Source organism: Triticum aestivum, chromosome 1B (genome assembly GCF_018294505.1).
Source record: "Triticum aestivum cultivar Chinese Spring chromosome 1B, IWGSC CS RefSeq v2.1, whole genome shotgun sequence".
Lineage (NCBI taxonomy): Eukaryota > Viridiplantae > Streptophyta > Magnoliopsida > Poales > Poaceae > Triticum > Triticum aestivum.
The window spans coordinates 537,820,336-537,841,452 of record NC_057795.1 but is presented as its reverse complement, the minus strand read 5'-3'; the positions used below and the strand labels follow the sequence as shown (position 1 = coordinate 537,841,452).

At 44.7% G+C, this 21,117-nt stretch overlaps 4 protein-coding genes across 6 annotated transcripts; 2 read left to right on the top strand and 2 right to left on the bottom strand.

Moving 5' to 3' along the window:
- The first annotated feature begins 4,189 nt into the window (after positions 1-4,189).
- LOC123136936 (alanine--glyoxylate aminotransferase 2 homolog 3, mitochondrial) lies at positions 4,190-7,883 on the top strand. Its single transcript, XM_044556456.1, has 9 exons — positions 4,190-4,503; positions 5,632-5,862; positions 6,015-6,185; positions 6,378-6,521; positions 6,610-6,789; positions 6,929-7,154; positions 7,237-7,350; positions 7,464-7,550; positions 7,637-7,883. The coding sequence occupies exons 1-9, from the start codon at positions 4,267-4,269 to the stop codon at positions 7,678-7,680; spliced, it is 1,434 nt and encodes a 477-aa protein (XP_044412391.1). The 5' UTR covers positions 4,190-4,266; the 3' UTR covers positions 7,681-7,883.
- A 1,765-nt stretch (positions 7,884-9,648) lies between these two features.
- On the bottom strand, positions 9,649-13,006 carry LOC123136916 (B3 domain-containing protein LOC_Os12g40080). 3 transcript variants are annotated; one of them, XM_044556434.1, is made up of 7 exons: positions 12,851-13,006; positions 12,585-12,740; positions 11,891-12,215; positions 11,617-11,807; positions 10,797-11,508; positions 10,453-10,694; positions 9,649-10,192 (listed from the first exon to the last, which is right to left on the bottom strand). In XM_044556434.1, the coding sequence occupies exons 2-7, from the start codon at positions 12,678-12,680 to the stop codon at positions 9,923-9,925; spliced, it is 1,836 nt and encodes a 611-aa protein (XP_044412369.1). In that variant the 5' UTR covers positions 12,681-12,740; positions 12,851-13,006; the 3' UTR covers positions 9,649-9,922. The 3 variants fall into 3 exon arrangements, with proteins under 3 accessions (XP_044412369.1, XP_044412363.1, XP_044412357.1); XM_044556428.1 differs by having other exon boundaries at positions 12,585-12,752; positions 12,851-12,992; XM_044556422.1 differs by having other exon boundaries at positions 12,585-12,980.
- A 40-nt stretch (positions 13,007-13,046) lies between these two features.
- On the top strand, positions 13,047-16,085 carry LOC123136909 (putative pentatricopeptide repeat-containing protein At5g13230, mitochondrial). Its single transcript, XM_044556418.1, has 2 exons — positions 13,047-15,851; positions 15,928-16,085. The coding sequence occupies exon 1, from the start codon at positions 13,106-13,108 to the stop codon at positions 15,584-15,586; it is 2,481 nt and encodes an 826-aa protein (XP_044412353.1). The 5' UTR covers positions 13,047-13,105; the 3' UTR covers positions 15,587-15,851; positions 15,928-16,085.
- Positions 16,086-16,384: 299 nt separating this feature from the next.
- On the bottom strand, positions 16,385-20,509 carry LOC123136928 (TOM1-like protein 6). The gene is made up of 8 exons (XM_044556444.1): positions 20,157-20,509; positions 19,513-19,611; positions 18,799-18,912; positions 18,450-18,598; positions 18,254-18,335; positions 18,084-18,169; positions 17,653-17,883; positions 16,385-17,565 (listed from the first exon to the last, which is right to left on the bottom strand). The coding sequence occupies exons 1-8, from the start codon at positions 20,157-20,159 to the stop codon at positions 16,638-16,640; spliced, it is 1,692 nt and encodes a 563-aa protein (XP_044412379.1). The 5' UTR covers positions 20,160-20,509; the 3' UTR covers positions 16,385-16,637.
- Between the last annotated feature and the right edge of the window lie 608 nt (positions 20,510-21,117).

The following is a 21,117-nucleotide window of genomic DNA, read 5'->3' as shown; positions in this document are numbered from 1 at the left end:
TTGAGGAAGAGAATGTTATTGAAAATATACAAAAAAACAAGGTTAGAACATCAACTTATAACCATAACAAGATGCGACAAGAAACACCTACGATCGAGTCACCATTCTACCGTGGTAAAGCCTTGGAGAAAGAATTACTCACTCGTCAAATTGGCATTCTTTAGTGGCAAAGGCTTCTATAAAGTATTCCATGCTAGCGCTAGCGACGGCAGGTCCTACCAATCAAGACTAGAACATTGCGCAAAGACACCATCTTTAAACGGGACAACGCGAAGTGGTTCGTTGTCGGATCCTACCAGTGAAGGCCAAACTATAATTGGTTTTCACTCCACAGTTTATCCTTCATATTGCCCTGCCGGTTGTAATCATCAGCTTTGTTTTCTTTTTCTAGTTTCGCTCCACTTGCGAGCTGTAATACTTTTATGACTTGTGATACTTCATGGATATTTTAATAAGATGGCTACATGCATTATTATGATACAGAGGCCGGGGGTACGCCTCTATTTCCAAAAAAAACATGTGGTGTGGGCAGAGCTTATTAGTTTTCCTTCATTTAGTTTGCTTGTTTTATGGTGATGTAAGCCGTGTTCTCTATGTATTTCGGTTGTTGGTCTTTTTCTTCTTGTTTCAGTTAGGTGATGGTATTGGCTGTAATCTTGACCGGTCGATGGCTTTGTTAATTTAAAGCCGGACTCGTCTCGAGCATTTTTCTAAAAAAGTGTTCTAATCATCATCTCTTGTGAGTCTTCCAAGAGATGCATCATCCTTTGCTCCGTCCAAATCCTTTTTTATTTGCGAAATTTGCTCTGCCCAAATCGACCATGACATGCTCCGGAGAAAGCCACCAAGCGTGAGCTCTCTGGCCAACGAAGTTTCATGAAAAACAAACACAAGCGCGTAATCCTCATTCGGTGCAACAGGAGATTAATTTGAGCAAAGTCGCGCATGAGACCTTCATCTCACACGGCTCTAACTGGCATGAAGATGGATGGACACTTGGCACGATGGGCTAGTGGCCCGGAGTTTCTGCCTGGTTTGCTGGACCCGCATGCATATAATACTCACACTTATTACTAGCATGACAAGCAACTCTTACGTTGGATGCCAATCATGGTTGTTCCGCTAGCTGGCTGGCTACCATGACAAGCAAGCACAGCATGTGGATTGGGTGAGGAGAGTGACGCGGCACCACCTGGCCATGCCGATCGATCAGCTCGCCCACCCCACCTTGGCCAAACCAAACCAAGCGCTAGCTGATAACCGAACAAGAGTTGGAGGCACCTATCGAGAGCAAAAGCAAGAAAAAACCTTATCTCAACATATATCCGAGGAGTAGGCGAGAGGCCAAACTGGTCTAGCTACCTCCTAGGAGACGAGCACCGATCGATCGAAGAGAAGTTGTGTTTGTTGACGATCGCGTGTCGACATCCGCATGCCCAAGAAATTCACGGCAAAAAATATCGACGCGTTTAGGAGTGAAGTGGCGTGTCCGGCGTTCAAGTTGGGATCATGTCAGATGATTATTGAACTGCATACCTCTCTTTTCTTTCGTGATTATTGAAGCGTATGCCTCGACGCCTCTTTTAGAAGCTAGCGCCAACCACCACGGGCACAGTCCACATGGCAGCACGCATCCCGTTCGTACGTGCGTCTCCGTCAGGCTTAACTCGCCCCGCCCGCACGCAACAAGGTGTCGACTCCGATAGATCGATAGCTCCATCTCCGTGATATGATATGATATGATATGATATATGATAAGCAACCAATTGGTCGATGTTTCTGGAAACGACGATCCACTTGAACGAACTAAGCCACGCTGAAAGCAAAACAAACTAATGGCAATGATGACGACGCTGACTCTTAATTTAAGCAAGTTATATACTAATAACTTTGTTCTTCTAATGAGCACGTAGAAATGCGTCTCACTCACGGTGCCAAGCAAGGGCAGTGAGTTTTCAAGAAACACAGTTACAACGCGGACGCTTACAAGCGTACGCATACATTAATCTCTATGAACCCACATACACACGTCATGCCTTCGAGTTGGCTGGTCTTGAGATTGACAAAATCACGTCTCGCCATCAATGAAGATGTCACCCCTTCATGAGAAGAATATTTCGTTTTTATGAATCTCATAAAAATCAGATTTGATGCTTAATGAACTGAGATACAACCGTCCTCCTAACCATCGGAGTGAGCTCTTCGCTTGATCATGGATGGATCGACCGGGCCGACTTGGCGTGCGCAACTTGACTTTGTGACACGTACGTACGGCAGCAAGGCGACCAACTTCTCTTGGTACCGGTTCAAGCAAGCAGCACCGTCCGTTCATCTTGACGCCTTCTACGGCCTGTCAGTATGTCACGCTCCTTTTGTCTCTTGCGTTTATTATTGAGGGCTGGGACTCTAGCTGCAAGTGATGGTAGGTGAAATGAACTACGAGCCAAGCACTGACTCATGAGCCACGAGGTGATCATCTCGCAGGAAAAGAAAATGACTACTGACACGATGCTCGTTTCTTCTACTCCGTACTTTGTTACAGAAGAAGGAAAACGGAAATTTTGTATGGTTTTCTAATGCAAATATTGAATACTTTTTACCAAAATTAATGTATCAACATGATACACAATACTGCCTTCTGCAACATCTCCGGTATCCGCATAGTGAACAGTGAAAACAAGAACACCATGGAAATATTTAAAAAGATGCGAGAGCCAATTGTCATGCACATAGAGCGCCGGCACCATCTAATGTGAGATCAGTCCGCCAACGCAACACCTATACAAAACAAAAGACATATGGAATGCCCCATCTGAACTTATTTTGGTGGCGTCCTTGCTTTTCATGATTTACTTACAAATTGGCCCTACTCTTGTTTTCATTTTATTTCAAGGAGCGAACTTGACATTTCTTATAATATTGGAAACTTTATTTGAGTGTGAATTCATGATATAATTGGTGGCACATATCTATGTTTTTATTTGTCAAATTGATGCTTAAAGTTAAAACACTGAAATGCGTGAACGCCATGCAAATTAGAACGGATGGAATTTTTAAATACAAATTTTATTATCAAGTTCGTAATGTCCTCATCTAAAAAAAATGTTTTGAATGTCCTAAGTATCTAAGTAAATTTGAGAAATAAGTTATTTTTCAGTGATTTTCATAGCTCGATACAATTCAACTCATGTGTGGTAGATTCAGCCACTAAAATCATTGGGATATATGACCGAGATTTCACAGTGACAACATGTTGTTTGTTCTGTGGCCTATCCAATATACTAGTTTTTTTGTTGCATCGTATCGAATATACTAGCTAAACACCAGTGTGTTGCAAGGGAAAATAAAAAATATTATACTATCACTTATGGGACTCGCGCTTGATTTCACACTATGTGATAGCGCCAATTTTACTATTTTTTGTCCTTTTGTATTCAACATGTATCAAGAAACGCCAACTTCTCGACCCATCCTTGTGCAAAACATGCATGCACATTAGAGTTGCGAGTTGCTTGGTGGACTCCCCTCATGTTTCCTCATGGCTATCCTAATGGCTAATCGTGTGGGTGCTTATGATGGTTGGATAAAGCTCTTAGGCTCTGTTTGTTTAGGCTTTTGCTTCTACTTTTACAACTTTTCTACTTTGACCAAAAAGCCATAAAAAGCTTCTTTTAGGGCTTTTATGGCTTTTGATGAATCAATAATAACAATATTTAGCTTCAAAAGTCAGAAAAGCTCTAAAAGCACCTATTTAGAAGATTTTATGGCTTTTTGGCCAAAGTGAAAAAGCTGCAAAAGCATAAACAAAAGCCCAAACAAGCAGGGCAGTAATTCCCTGCAAAAACAAGATTTGAGAAGGTGGTAAATTTGTAATTTAGGAAGGAGAATATTCTCTGTAAAACAACTAACATGGGCAGTGAAGATACGATGGTGTGTCTACGATTCAGTAAAGCACTGTTTTTAGGAGAGAACATAAAGGAGACATTTGCAATTGAGGAAGGAGGTAATTGTGATTTAATAGCAAAAAAGATTGTTGCTCTCTGTTGAGGCATGTTGTTCTCCGTGCATGTCATTCAGTGATACACAGACGATATTCCTGTGAAATATTTTTAGGAAAGGGCGTGCTCGTCATTTTACACCCCCCACCATCAATCTCCGGCCCGTCCGTCTATTTATAGCCGGAGCGACGACGGCCATCGCCACCATTAACCAGTCCACAGACAGGCACCGGTCGTGAGGCAGAGAGAGAGAGAACCAGAGCCGGACATGCAGCGCCTCGCCTCCTCCCGGAGGCTCCTCCAGGCCGCCCTCGCCCCCGGCCGGGCGCATTCCAGCCTCTCCGCGGCCGCGGTCGCCGCCGCGCCGGAGAATGGCGCCGGCGCCCCCAAGATGCCGCCGTTCGCGTACACGCCGCCGCCGTACGACGGGCCGCGGGTGGCGGAGATCGCCCAGAAGCGGGCCCAGTTCCTCAGCCCCTCGCTCTTCCACTTCTACGACCGCCCTGTACGTGCCCCCTCCCTCGCCCTCGCCACCCTCCATTTTCTTGGGAACGAACCACCGGATTGCTTGAAAAAAGGAAAAGAGAAACGAAGCTCGATTTCCATCTCCATTTCTATCCTACTCGAGGGAAATTGTTATAGATCAGATAGTACCTGATTTCGTGGTTTAAATTCCCCACTCTAAAAATCGCCGAACACGAACAGTACAGGTGACATGTCTGAGTTAAAATGATGAGCGAGGTTGTCATAATCAGGCAAACGATTTGTACAAATCTGCTTGTTCTGGTCGATTTTAGTAGTTTTGTGGTGAGAAAAGATGGTCTTTTTTTGGTAGTCCTTGCCCGAATTGTGGTGACTGGTGGGATCTGGAAATCACGGAGCTAAGATTATCAAAAAAAGGGAATCATAGAGCTAATATTGTTAGTAGTAGCAACAGAGTTCTGCACTCCATTGGATCTAGAGTACATCTGTACTAGTGTAGCTATGCTTTATTGGGACCAGATGAGTCAAGCACAAAAACGTTGTGGTTGTATCTTATCACTGGCAGCTTCGCACAACGAACTCCTGTGCAAGTCTGTGATGAGATCTTACATCTGTGGCTGGAGCACCAGTGTTTCATAAAGAGAGTGATCACGGACAACTTACTGGTTTCCAACTGCACATGTATTGCCAAAGTTATAAAATACTGTCAAGGTGGGGTTTCTGCAGATAGTGTCAAAAGTTGTGTACCTACCATGCTCACGGCTCACCCACCAACCTTGGAGCTCACATGCTGTACTCAGAGCAACACATATAGCACGTGTAAAACATATTTTTCTGTGAAGATATATCCAATTTGCACGACACAAAGAGAGAAAATGGAAGAGGTAACTCTTCCGTCAGTTAGCTCTTTCAGATCCCCTTGAACTCTTGAAAAAAAGCTTTCGTGAGAACAGAGGGCAATAGGACAAAAAGTTAGCTGTTGTTACTTCAATATACCTCTCTCGGTACTTTCTGTTGGATTCAATGTACTGGTCTGACCAGGACAAAGAGTGTAGCTTGGTGATTAAGTGTGAAAAGCTAGCATCATGCAAGACAAGTTGCGATTTCAGCACTGAAAATTGATTCTTTTTTCACTCAACAACTATTGCAGTTGAACATAGTCGATGGAAAGATGCAGTACCTGTTCGATGAGGATGGCCGCCGCTACCTGGACGCTTTCGGTGGCATTGCGACCGTTTGTTGCGGGCACTGCCATCCTGATGTGATCGAAGCCATAGTCAACCAGGCAAAGAAGATACAGCACTCCACAGTTCTGTATCTGAACCATGCAATTGCGGACTTTGCTGAGGCTCTGGCGGCCAAAATGCCCGGTGATCTGAAGGTACTGTCAGCCTAGTAAAACATTACGCATCTCAGTGCCTGAAAGTACTTTGGAATTTTATTATGGCTTAAAATGTAGGGTATGTCTGATACACATAGATTATTTTGTTTGTTTCATTGAGCCTCATGTGAAGCTCCTCTTGTTCTCTGCAGGTTGTTTTCTTCACAAATTCTGGCACGGAGGCAAATGAGCTTGCACTGATGATCGCTCGGCTTTACACTGGTTCCCATGACATTATTTCACTTAGGAATGGATACCATGGGAATGCAGCTGCAACAATGGGTGCCACTGCTCAATCCAACTGGAAATTTAATGTTGTCCAGGTAAGGAAATTAAAATACTACTCCCTCCGTTCGGAATTACTTGTCGCAGAAATGGATGTATCTAGTTGTATTTTAGTTCTAGGTACATCCATTTCCGAGACAAGTAATTTCGAACGGAGGGAGTATATTGAAAGATGCCTTGTTTTATTTCATGGCTTATTAGTGACATTTACTCATTTGCAATGTGTCCAGACCGGAGTGCACCATGCTCTTAATCCAGACCCATATAGAGGCGCTTTCGGGTCAGACGGAGAGAAATATGCCAGAGATATTCAGGAAACCATTGACTATGGGACTACAGGAAGAGTTGCAGGTTTCATTTCAGAAGCCATACAGGTATGCTAATACCAACACATTGTCCTACTATCACCATGCTCAAAAGTGAGATTTCCTAACGAAACAATTGGAATGTTCCTCTCTGCAGGGAGTTGGTGGAATAGTGGAATTAGCACCAGGATACCTGCCTGCGGCCTACGATATGGTAAGGAAAGCTGGTGGCCTCTGCATCGCCGACGAAGTTCAGGCGGGGGTTGCGCGCACTGGAAGCCACTTCTGGGGATTCGAAGGGCAGGGCGTCATCCCTGATATAGTCACTATGGCAAAGGTGAGTTCTGATGGTTTCTCCAAAGTTTTCATACTTAAAGAGTCCATGCATTCCATTATACTATGTCATTAGGTTCAGCTTCATCAGTGTACACTGTATCAAACTATAGGCTGACATGTTTCCTGTCATTCTTCCTCAGGGCATAGGGAACGGAATACCGATAGGAGCGGTCGTTACCACACCTGAGATTGCTAAGGTGTTAACCCGCAGGAGCTACTTCAACACCTTCGGTGGTAACCCTGTCAGCACAGCTGCCGGCCACGCTGTTCTCAAGGTACTGGAGAAGGAGAAGCTGCAGGAGAATGCGTTCGTTGTTGGCTCCTACCTGAAGGAGAAACTTAACGCTCTGAAAGAGAAGCATGACAGTGAGTACCGGATAGAAAAAATCACATCGCAAACACATATACCTCGAGGATACTTCTGTTACTTACATTCGGCTTCTTGCAGTTATCGGCGACGTTAGGGGGAAAGGCCTCCTTCTCGGGGTCGAGCTGGTGACCGATCGCCAGAAGAAAACTCCGGCGAAAGCTGAGATCGCGCAGGTCATGAACCACATGAAAGGTGATTGATTACACGAACTGACGAGCTCTGTCGCGTCTCTGTACTTTCGCAATTATAAAACTGAAGTAGCAGAGCTTTGGACCTGATATCCGAGTGTGTTCTTGTCTGGACAGATATGGGCGTGCTGGTGGGGAAGGGCGGTTTCTTCGGCAATGTGTTCAGGGTGACGCCTCCGTTGTGCTTCTCCAAGGAGGACTCCGGTAGGATCTGCTGCTAGTATTCACATTCATAGCATAGATAGATGTTATCTTGGCTTCTGATACATAACTGTAACTTTGCGTCGCAGACTTCATGATCGAGGTGATGGACATCGCGCTTTCGAAGCTGTGAAGAGGCACTGCTCTCATCGATAAATAAGAGATGATCTGCGAAACAGCACCTCGTTGTCTCGTGTTCTGTCTTGCAAACCCATGATGCGCACATGCGATCTGCGCCTCCTGAACATTAGTATGATGTACTGAGTAGGAGCTCTATGTGACCAATAAGTTCTTCGTAATAAGATATTCAGATGTGTTATGGCAGCTTTTATGATACATGTATCCTGCATTCTTCCTGCTATCCAGAAAACAAAGCATTGCCACATTTACTTGTCAGAACTCCAGGTGATTGGAAAATTTTGAATTGACCATTAATATCGTAAGCAAAAATGTTTGATAATCAACTGGATATGGAACATTACTGTAGTTAAATTACAACCATATCTAGGCCTTTTCAGGAGAGTAAATAGCAAAAAAAACACCACAATTGAGTCGAAGTTTTCAATGCTTCACAAAAAAAACACCAGAAAACATGCATTTTGGTGGGTGTTTGATGACATTTGCACAATTGTGGTGGTTTTTATTGAGGCATAGAAAGAACTTTATATTTACATTACTAGATTTTTCAAGTTGTTATAAAGGCAGGATGATCAAAGACATGTCTAGGTTTTCCTGGAGTGGGGATCCCATCCCACTAAGAAGAAATACCACTTGGTTGCTTGGGACAAAAGTGTGTGTCCCAAAAGACCAAGGGGGTAGGCATTTTGGATCTCAAATTTATGAACAAAGTCTTCCTTTCTAAAACATCACTGTCCAGAAAGTTATTACTAGTGTTTCCAGTTTTACTAGGTTCTGGGATGATCATTACAACGTTGTGCTACGTAGGGGAGGATCTTGTTTCAAAACTCGCCTCTACTGTGGTGGAGATGAACAATATCACTTTTTTAGGAACGGAGGGAGTAGATTCCAAACACTGTTAGTGTCTTTTAAAATGAGAGCTCTCACACCACAAAACAGTAGTCGAACAAAATACTTGGACTGCACCAACCGCCATGGCATTTGACATAAAGATGTACGAAGGCACTAAGAGCTAAGACATGCTTCCGGACATCGTTTTTTATGCCAAACAATTAGTATAATGCAAGATTCGGTTAATAGGTATTTAAGACATGGGAACAGAGAATGAACTCTATTAGATACAACATCAGTACCTCTTGTCTGAAGCACCTTCAGGAGCATCCTAGTTAGGTGGCACGGCTTGCTTCCGCGAGAAGCATTGTTGTGCCTCTCGAAAATTTTAAAAATATGCCTTTTTTCTTCCGATTTTCCTGTTTTTCATGAAAAAAAAAGTTCAACAAAATCTATTAAAATGGGATCTAGTTTTAAAGATCTCGATGGAAGAAATCCAAGGGTGAAAATGATTCGAGATTTGAATGCACAGTTTAAGAAAGAAAATGTTTTAAATAAACGAATCTACGAAATAAAAAAACTCTCAGGATGTAACAAGAGGCACGCCTGAGAAGGTGAGAGTAACCTTTGCAAGGGTATCCCTTAACTAGTGATTTAGAATGTTTTGTTTTGTTTGCGAACGTTTGCTCATGGGCGCGCACCTGGATCGCCATCTGGATAGGGTGTATGTACTACTATGATGCATGCATAGTGTTGTGTTTTTTTTAGGGTATAGTGCTGTGTTTGTTGTTACGGTATGAAAAAAGAAATAGAAAACAGTGAGTGAATATAATGAAGGCACGGATAAACCGTTTCTTGTTTTCTTTGGATTCAATCATCATCAATTATCTCAGCCATACCAGCATACCCCATGTCCTTCTTGGTTCAGGTATGCGCATGCAAGCCTTCTCGATCAGTTTTCAGACAAGGAATCTGTTGGGCAAGCAAGGATTCAGACAAAGCATCCCTCCCTGTTGGCAACTGAAATTCTACATCTTACAAGATTGGGCAAGTCGCACAAGTGCTGAAAACTCATCAAGGCAAAGCAAAAAATAAATAAAAATATCATCTCCGAGGAGACACAAGCATCACGCAGTCCAACCAAACAGTTAGTTCACGAACGAGCGCTGTAATCCAATCCCAGCTGAACACAGCATGCACGTAACATAATGGTGTGTGCAGTTTACCTCGAGCCATCCTCCTAATCACAAATAATATATGAGCATCAGACAGTACTAACTAGAGGCAGATTAGACTCCAACCTATCCCAAATTAGATACAAGTTCACTCCTTGTCATGGCAGGGTACCACGGTTAGAACCATACAGACAATGTATTACTAGCTACCAGTACATACTAGGGCTTGAGCTACACCTCTATGTCTGACTTGCGGACGAAATACACGGTCATCCTGAGCTTTTTCGTGCTCTTTGCCCGTTCAAAGAGAGCGATATCCCCCTCCTGCACATCATTGTCGGCGACGAATTTCTTCCAGCCACTACGAATCCACCTCATACCATTCTGATTTATTACCACTTTGGCTGGCTGCTCCGTCGTGCTTCCTTCCGACTGAAGCACGAGACGCATTCTTCTGCTTATGTGTGGAATGTATCTTGAACCGTATTCCTTGCAGACGTCCTGATCAGCAGTGTTGCATGAGAAATCAAAATTTCAGATCAATGTCTACTACTTCAGTGGAATGAATGATTCACACGTACAGTACAGTCGGTGTTTATGTATTAATACATGAATTTTGATGCATTTTTAGATGAGAAATTGGTCATGCACAGGGCTTTGTAATGTAGTGATTGCACAAGTAGGTCTCAAGATCATTTAGTTAACAAATCAACGCAATCTATCTACAAACAATAGGTCAAAGAGTATGTATTTGAACTCACCAAATGATGGGTATTAATCCGGCTTTTGGTCATTAGTGCCACAAAGATAGGAAGTTCAGATTGAATCGCTTGAACTTTCTCCTCAACTTTCTTCTTCTCCACATTAGTTAGAGGTGTCCCTTTTTCAGATAAAATGTAGGGATGCTGGGAAGGCCCCTTGAGATTGCTGGTGGAGCTATGAGGTTCCAAATCGACCCCAAACTCCACAGATGCTCGCTCATTCAGCGTGTGAGCTTCATATCCTGAAAAGCTTGCACAACCCTCATAAGATAAGCATAACATAACCAGAAGCAATTTGGAAGTTGATAAAAGGAAAAACACACACATAAATATAGCGTTATAACCTGATTTAGCAGCAGATGGGGAGGATGTTGAAGCCACCTTTTGAGCTTTTGCACAGTGACTAGGTGCCTGCTTCTGCCGCCTACATGATTTTCTAGTGCCTTCTTCCACAATATCATGAGCATCAGAACAACTCACATAGTAGCATGATTTTCTAGTGCCTTCTTCCACGATGTGATCATCATCAGAACTACTCACATAGTAGCATGATTTTCTAGTGCCTTCTTCCACAATGTGATCATCATCAGAACTACTCACATAGTAGCCTTCTTCCACAATGTGATCATCATCTGAACTACTCACATAGTAGCATGATTTTCTAGTGCCTTCTTCCACAATGTGATCATCATCAGAACTACTCACATAGTAGTCTGTATGAGGGGTTGGATCGGTTATTTCAAGTGAATCTTCACAAATTTCTTGAGTGCTAGAAATATTTCCCGTATTAAAGCATGAAGAGGTTCTCTGATGAACACTTGTGCCAAGAATACGAACTTCAAGGCGTTTTTTACCCTTGGTTATAAAAATAAGCAAGTCATTCTCTTGTATGCGATTAGCATCTACAAGATTACTCCACCCATATTGGAGGACTATTTGGTCATCACCGTGCTTGCAAGCTTCAACACCGTATATATTGTCATTAGGGGCTTCTAGTTGAATAGTAGCTTTAGATGTGTCCTCTTTGAAATGTTCCACAAGCTTTAACGGTAAGTTCTGCAGTAACCCAAATAAAAAGACATTATTACAACGATGGAGTCTTGAACAGTAGGAATGGGGTCAATAACATAACCAAGAAATTGTTAGGGAAAAGATCCAACTTACAACAGAGCAGTCCTTCAAGTTGACATTGCTTTTGTTCATGACTGCCACATAAAGGGGAACTTGAGATCTCATGGTACAAGCTATTTCACGTACTTTCTCATCTTGTGCTTTGGTTAGATGGCAGCCAGGTAATGTGCTATAGCCAGAGTCAGTGGAGGTCTGAACATGTCCAGGATCAGACAGTAGTTGTTCTGCACATCAAGCACATTGTTACAATGACCACAAAAGCACAGTACAAGTAGTATTAGACTTTAGAATACTAAATTAATCTTACCATTCAGCACATGATGATCGCAAATAGCGCCAGGTGGAACACCTCCAAAGCTCTGAGAAGGTGGTTGAGAACAGGAACTAGCCTTCTCACGACCGTTGGGATTGAATATATGAACCTTAAAGGTAGAGTTCCCACGGTACACAAACCAAAAAGAATAATTTTCTTCTACGTGATGCATTGCGACAAACTTATCCCAGCCAGACTGAAGAACTAGTTCACCCGGCTTTCTACACACTCCAATACAGAATATGCCATTAGGAGCTTCTAGTTTGATGGTCTCAGAGATCATGCTCCCCAAATGGTTTCCAACCTCCCACGGTATGCACTATTCAAGAACAAGGAAGACAGACTTAAGAGTTACAAGGTTCACTGTCTCTGACAATTAAAGCTCCGTGCTATTTTCAGGAAATACAAAAGGGACATGGCAAACAAACGAAACAAAAACTCGTATATTTGGAACACACAGATTATGGACAACAAATGCGCTTAAGTGACATGAGGCATCTTATTATAATTTAGAAATAGCACAATGATGGTAGTGGACCAGAAGTGTACTAAAGTAGGAGTCCTAGTTACCAAATTAATGTCAATCAAATTAGAAATAGCACTAATGATAGTAGACCAGCAGTGTACTATCAAATTAATATCAATCAAAAGAAGTGGATTGATGGGAGGAAGGGCCAAGTTAACTGACCATACTGCGGGTGAAATCACCCGAAGCCACGGCAAAGAAGTGCTCCTTGTCATGTCCCGTGTGGCCGCGGTGGTAATGCTGCCTCCACATGGACATGGTACAGCTCCCGCGAGCGCTCCTCCTCTCCTCTCCTCTTGCAACCGCCGCCGCTCCGACCTGGTGGTTGTGCTACGGAATCAAGAAGAAAAGGAAGCCATTTCCGGAAGGAGAAAAAAAAATCCACCATTTTGCCCAGGAATCAAGGAGGAGGCGGTTGAGAGCCTGACCTGGTTAAGCCCGTCCGTCGATCGCCGGCCCGATCTGTTGGTCGAGGGGCCGAAACCCTAGTTCGCCATTAGCTGCGTCTCCTCTGCGCTCGATGCAAATGAAACAGAGGAGGACGGAACGGAGCTCGCTCGGGCGGTCAGGCGGGTGGAGTGGAGTGGCATTTGGCCTGTAATAACCGGGACAAAACTGGGTATACATACTTTTTTATTTTACTTGGGGGATCGATCGACGAATTCGCAGTCCCGCCACGGCCGATGATCCGGCGAGCGAGCCGCCGCCTCCTCCCGGCCATCCCACACCGCGCGCTCCCGCCCCGCCGCGGCCTCGCGGCCAGCGCGGCGCTGCAGTGGCTGGACGACGAGCTCACCTCGCTCGCCCTCCCCGAACCCGGGCCCGGGGTCGACTCGCACGCGTGCGCCAGGCTCCTGCAGGGCTGCGTCGCGCGCGGCGACGCCCGCGGCGGCCGCGCCGTGCACGGCCACGTCCTGCGGGGCGCCGGCCTGGACCTCTTCTGCGCCAACGTCCTGATCAACCTGTACGCCAAGCTCGGGCCCTTCGCCGGCGCGCGCAGGGTGTTCGACGGGCTGCCGGAGCGGAACACGGTGTCTTTCGTCACGCTCCTCCAGGCCCACGCGCTGCGCGGGGAGTTGGAGGCCGCGGCGGCGCTGTTCCGGAGGCTGCGGCTGGAGGGGCACGAGGTGAACCAGTTCGTGCTCACCTCGCTGCTCAAGCTCGTCGTCGCCATGGACGCTCTGGGGCTCGCCTGGGCCGTGCACGCTTGCGCGTGCAAGCTGGGCCATGACCGGAACGCCTTTGTCGGGTCTGCGCTGGTCGATGCCTACTCCATGTGCGCGGCTGTCGGCGATGCAAGGCGCCTGTTTGACGGGATCGTGGGTAAGGATGCTGTGGCTTGGACTGCTATGGTTTCTTGCTATTCTGAGAATAACTGCCCGGAGAACGCGCTTCAGGTTTTCCGGGAGATGAGGGTGGCGGCTTCTAAGATCAACCCATTTGCTCTGACCAGTGTGCTCAGGGCTGCCGTGTGCTTGTCGTCAGTTGCGCTAGGCAAGGGTATCCATGCCTGTTCAGTAAAAACACTTTATGATGCCGAGCCTCGCGTTTGTGGTGCGCTGCTTGATATGTATGCCAAATGTGGGAATATTGAGGATGCCCGCTTGGCTTTCGACATGGTTCCCCATGATGATGTGGTACTTTGGAGTTTTATGATATCCCTGTACGCACAGAGCAATCAGAACGAGCAGGCCTTCGAGCTGTTCATCAAAATGATGCAGTCTTCTGTGTTGCCTAATGAATTTAGTCTATCAAGTGTTCTGCAAGCTTGTGCTAATATACCACTCTTGGACCTAGGCAAGCAAATTCATAGCAATGCTATGAAGATTGGTCACGAGTCTGAGTTATTTGTTGGAAATGCACTGATGGATCTCTATGCCAAGTGCAGCGACATGGAAAGCTCACTCAAGATCTTCTCATCATTGCGGGATGCCAACGAGGTGAGCTGGAACACAATTATTGTTGGTTACAGCCAGTCTGGTTTTGGAGAAGATGCTTTGAGTGTATTCCGTGAGATGCGTGCTGCTAGGGCGCCTTCAACTCAAGTTACATACTCAAGCGTGCTCCGGGCTTGCGCGAGCACAGCATCCATCAATCATGTTGGCCAGGTTCACTGTTTGGTTGAGAAATCCACATTCAACAGTGACACCATTGTAAGTAATTCACTTATTGACTCATATGCTAAGTGTGGATGCATCAGGGATGCTCGCAAGATATTTGAAACTCAGAAAGAACACGATATAATTTCGTGGAATTCCATAATCTCAGGATATGCTGTTCATGGACATGCTGCACATGCCCGAGAACTTTTTGACAGGATGAACAAGAGCGGTATTGAAGCCAACGATATCACTTTTGTTGCTCTCCTGTCTGTCTACGGTAGCACGGGTTTAGTGAGCCAAGGACTCTCTCTGTTTGACTCCATGAAGCTTGATCATGGCATCAAACCATCCATGGAGCATTACACCTGCATTGTTAGGCTTCTAGGACGTGCTGGCCGTCTGCATGATGCTCTAAAATTTATTGGAGATATCCCTTCAGCACCGTCTGCTATGGTTTGGCGTGCATTGCTTAGCTCCTGTATAGTGCATAAAAATGTGGATCTGGGGAGATTTTCTGCAGAGAAGGTGCTTGAGATTGAACCACAGGATGAAACAACTTATGTCTTGCTATCAAACATGTATTCTGCAGCTGGGAATTTAGATGAAGTTGCTCTTTTGAGGAAATCAATGAGGAACATAGGCGTAAGGAAGGAGACTGGTCTTAGTTGGGTCGAGATGAAGGGTGAAATTCATGCCTTTTCAGTAGGGTTGGAAGACCATCCAGATATGCGAGTGATACATGCTATGCTAGAATGGCTAAACCTGAAAGCCACCAGGGCAGGTTATGTTCCTGATACTAACGTAGTGTTGCATGACGTAGATGAGGAACAAAAGGCTCGCATGCTGTGGGTGCATAGCGAGAGATTGGCTTTAGCATACGGGCTTGTGATGACACCTCCCGGGCATCCAATTCGGATAATGAAGAATTTGCGCTCCTGCTTGGATTGCCATGCCATATTCAAGGTGATCTCCAAAATAGTCAAACAAGAAATTATTGTGAGAGACATCAATCGTTTTCATCATTTTGACAAGGGAACATGCTCATGTGGTGACTATTGGTGATGTTCCATTGTCCATTCATGTATTCAAGGGAGCTGCTCATTGATTTGCATCAACTTTAATACTCCCTTTGTCTGGAAATACTTGTCGTTGAAATGATATATCTAGATGTATTTTAATTCTAGTACATCCATTTTCATCCATTTATGCGACAAGTAATTCCGGACGGAGGGAGTATACTGGATTGCTGATTGAAATGATTATGTTGATGATTTGCTGGACATAAAAGAGCAGTCTTTGGTCAGCTGAATCATGTGCCACGTGCCAGGTACACTTGTGAACTCAAATCCTGTATTGATCTCTCAATAACATCTGTGCTCATCAATTCTACCTTAATCTGCTAGGTTGGCATCAATCAGCGGGGTAATTTGAAAAAAAAAGGCTTGCTTGATCTGGACTGAGCAAAGGTAAACATGCCATAGATCCAAAGGTTTTTTTTCCTGAACATATCTGTGTGATGTATATGTACAGAATCTTTTTCTAAGGGAAAACACAAAGACAATAGGCTTGCGTCTCAATGTATTGAAAAGGTAGAAAGGTTAGTACAGCCCAGGAGGGCAAGACAGGACGCACATTAGGAAAGGAGACAGAGAGAAATATTAGTGCACATCCCAATCAACTGGGTTTAGAACACGCAACCGCAGAGCACCTGCACGAGCCGAATGGCGTGCCTCTCTCCGTAAAGAAATATAAGAGCGTTTAGATCACTAGAGTTTAGATTACTACTCTAGTGATCTAAACGCTCTTGTATTTCTTTACAGAGGGAGTAGATAGCAAACATTCTAGTTTCACACGTCTGAATGATGAAACAAATCAGCGATGAAAGGCAGGGGGGCACCTCTCCCCTTGCCTTTTCCTCCTTTGTGCGGAAGGTCTACCAGAGACAGATGGTTGAAGCAAATCATTTACAGCAATTATGCTCTACCATCTCTTAAGAATGCACATATGCCGACCGACAACTAAAATTAAACAATATCACCAATATGACCCGAACACATATACAGCAAATGTACAAACCAAATGACACTGAGTAGCTAACTTGAACTCGCGAGACCTATTTCTTTCCACCGATCATAGGTTGACCACCACCCTTTGGACCAGGCACATTTGTCGATCTGCTTGTCTTGCCTGCTGCGCCGAAACTCTTCACATCGATCAGATCACCAAACAGATTGTCTGGCATGTAGTAGGGTTTGGCTGCGGTCGCTGGTGCTTCTTTTGGTCTTTGGTTTCCATTCATTCGAGCATCTGGAACAATGGCAAGGGCGTTGTTTGCATGAGAAACAGAAGAGCTCTGCTGTTGCATAGGACTGGGGTTGAGAGTTGGGGATGGCACATGTTGCATCAGTGGAGAAGCATAAGGTGTTGAAGGAGCCGGGTAAGGTGTCGAGGCAACAGAAGCAACAGGAGGATTCGGCGTTTGGTATGTGGCAGGCTGAAAAGGATTTACAGAGTTGGCACTTGTAGGCATGGCCCAAGGCGGTGCCGGATAGGTTGATGTATATTGTGGCTGTGCCGGATAGGTTGATGTATATTGTGGAGGCTGAACTGGATATGCTCCAGTCTGTGCACTCTGTTCACTTTGGGCCCAGGGTGCGACGTAATTGTTGTATGGAGTGTAACCCTGATTTATTGGATATGCCTGGTGGTTGGAAGGGTAATGTTGTCCATTTGACGCTGCAGGCTGATAGTTCGGCGGTAATTGTGACCCATTTGACATGGCGGTCTGCTGACTGTCATTTTGGCTCTGAGTTGAAGAATCTGTAGATGCTTCAGGAGGACTGTACAAGGTGAGGCTTAGAAGGTCAATCATATCCTGCTCTTTTGTCCTAGTACCACTGACAGAAGCTGACTCAACAGGAACTAGGGCATTGCTCGCAACAGAAGATGAGGCTTCAGAAGTTGCATCGTCAATAGGTATAAGGGCATGATCACCAACACTCGATGATGCCTCGTCGCTACTTATCACAGATTTGTTCTTTCTACAGATACAGAACGTATCATAAATAATTAGTTGTGGTTCAGGAATAAGTAGATTGTGCATCAAATCAAAAGCTATTTTCAATTACCTTTTTGCTAGCTGAGCAAACTCATCCTCTTCATCCTCTTCAACGGGGGTCTCATTTTGTGCAACAACCGGTTGTGCAGATGGCTGTGGTGTTGGATCCTCTCTGGGTATCTCATCTCTCCTTGGCGTTTCAACTGGTAAAGGAGAACCAGAAGCGATGGCATCGTGTTTTGCAAGTACACTTTGTAAGCGATCATTTATTTCTAGGCCTTGTTTCAGGAGCTCCTCATTCCTAAACAACAGAAACCATAATAAGTCACACATTACATTCTGTGGCAGTGTGGCCTGAACTGAACTGTCATTTAGACGGCACAGAACTGAAAAAAAAATGTATGCCGTCATGCTAAACTTCAAATTCACTTGATGCGAACACCACGGTACACTAAGATAAGGGAAATATTCTTTGTACGTCTGTGGGAGAGATGAGCTTACCCTGTTGAACTGACAAACCCCATGAGCTTTTGTTGATTTGAACGACTTTGGCTGACAAGCTCAGTAACAATTTCATCTTTAACAGCCTGGCATCACCAACAATTGAATAGGTTATTTCATGAACTTCACCAAAACTAACCATGCAATTTTCTTTTAAATATTCGGTTTACCATGCGATCAGCAGGATTCAAAGCATTCACCATATCACTCAGTAATTCTGTTGCATCTCTAATATTATCCAGATCCCCTGAACTGGAGCAAAAAAGAGATAACAAGTTATAACCATTAAATGGAGCAATAGAACAGATAGCTTGGGCAAAAAAAGCTCAAGGAGTTGAATACGGAGTACTAGAGAAGAAATGCAACCTCAGTGTTTCAACATCAGATGCCATTCTGTCATTTAGACTTCCAGTGGGATATGCAGGTGAACCATAGGCCTGAGATTGATGCGTCACAGGAGGAGTAAATATTGGAGGGGCATCCATAGGACGACGAGGGAACATTACTCCTGACCTCTGTAAAAGATGTTGCGTTAACTGATATTATTAAAGTCCAGTAGCGTGCCCCCAAAATAGTAAGACGTGGACATTATCTAAGGCCAAACTACTTATACTTTAAACTTCTCTTTCAGGGCATGTTCTTGGCTCCATATATACTGGACTGGTTGCGTTGAGAAGTGTGAGGTTTTACACTGGCGGGAAAATTGCAGCCATACCTTTAGTTCAATGTATGACCAGTAATATTGTGGATATTTGCCCCCAGGTCCACCAAATGCTTCTTGCCATGAGTCCAGAAGTATCAATATCTTATCCTTCACTTGCATATCATGCTGGATATTCAGAAAAGAAACGTTCCAAAAGACTTAGCATTGTGTTTGATTGTTTTCCATTAGTACAAAGAAACAGAAGACAACAAGTGAGACAGAAATCACAATAAGGAATATAACCACAAAAATGTCAATGCCAATTATATGATCCATTATGGATAAATTGCAGATATGACTGTTACCACGTTACCCAATAACAGTTAGCATGTTCACCTGAAGAAGAGTGATGGTTCAGCTCAAACACCGAGTTTGAGTCACAAAACAATAGGGATTGGCCAAAAGGGTTCTTATCTAGTATAAAAAGAATTTAAATCCATAGTATTTTGGATTTTACCAAGTATGTCTGACATGAGAATTCATAACATCCATTCATAAAGTTCTAAATGACATGACAAAATTATCTGTCACTAAATATTTTTTTGGATAATCAAGTAAACAAGCATACAAAAATGGATGCAGCCAAATTGTGTTAACACTGAGAAATATCTGGAAATAAGATAATAGATAATCTAACTATTATTTCAAAATTTGTTTTTACTTCTCTTTGCTAATTTAAGCACCATGAGAATAAAGGAGACTCCGAAGGATCAAAGGAGGGTATACCTTCTTCTGAACAATTTTGACCATTTCCTGTAAAACATGCAGCTCAGCAACTTCAGAATGAACATATTCACCACAGTTCTTCATCATTGTCTCCAAGAGCTGCAAAGATTTTTATAACCAGTGTCAACAATAAAAATAGCCCCATGAAGTTGTCTTGGTGGGAGAAATAACTTTATACTTATTGCTTTCTTAAGTTGACAATCTTACAGTGGCAGATAAGTATAATAGTATCTGAATTACTTCTAACAAACTGAAACTGACCAGAAAAACAAATCTAGAGTTTTCACAGCAAAGCATTACAGAAAACTACCAATAACAGGGCTAGAGGCCCCTTGCTACCAATCAACTCAAGCCACCTCGACTCAATTTGCTAGGTAGTAAGAATTCCCAAATAGATTGCAATTTTGACCAAAACCCGCCCGAATCAATCGGGTCAACGGCCCCCGAAACCAAAAACCCCGCCCCGCCGCCACAGAAGCAACGACAACGACGACGAAGCAACAAGCCCCGCGCGCGGGACGAATCCCAAATCCCCCACCACCATAATTCTCCCCACTCAGCGGCACGGCAAGCACCAAAAGCGGAACAGCCATAGCAGGAGGCGGGCGGGGGGAGAAGGGGAGGCGGCGATCAGTAGTAGTCACCATCGGTCGGCGTTGAGGGTGTCGCAGATTTCGAGGTTGACGGCCCAGTCGGGGCCCTGCAGCAGGTGGCTGGTGGCCTTGTCGACCCGCGACGCCGCCGGCAGCCGCGAACCCGGCCGCGGGGCCGTCCCCACCGGGTACATCGCCGGAGGGCCTCTAGCTTCACGAAGCCGCCTCCCGCGAGCAGCCTGGTCCTTCCGGCGGCGGCGGCGGTGGCTTGGGGCTTGGGGAAGCGTCCGCGGGGCGGGGCGGAGCTCGAAAGATTCCGTTGATTTTTCTTCTCGGCGCCTCCTTTTACGAGGAGGGGAGGAGGGGGAGAGGCGAGGATGGCAGGTGGACTAGCCAAATTGGAGGAGGCGACGAAAGGAGGATTGGGACGCGTTTATCCACCTCGGGCCGCGAGGGGTACGTGCATGACGGGCGGGCCCGGGTTCCACGTGGCTGAGGCTCCGTCCGGTGGTCGGGGCTCGGAAGGTGCCCAAGGGAGTTACTTACCGGTTTGGGTTTAAGCGGGTTTTTGCTTTGCCTCGGTCGGTCGTCTTGTGCGGGGAGGGGACGGGGTTTATCCGCACACGCGCTGACGGTCGTTACGTTGCGTTGCGTTGCCGTCTTTGGTTAGACCGAAGAAAAAGTACGCAGAAAGGGCTTTTGCACCGAGAACTTTTCATCAGCCGATGGTTAATAAAGACTTAAAACTTAAAACAAAGGCTTAAAAAATAGCTCATCTTTTTTTTCATGATAATACGTGTCTCATTTATATAGAATAAAGATCAAATTATAAGGCACATAAGCACCAACCATACATGACTGAAGGAGTAAATAGCATAAAACTACTAGTTTACGGGTTAGGGTTCCAAAAAACTACCAGATTTTATTTTTTTTCAAAAAACTACCAAACGTGTGGTCGGCTGTTTCAAAAAACCCAAATCACCGAGTGTTTAAATTGTAAACCGTTCTTTGA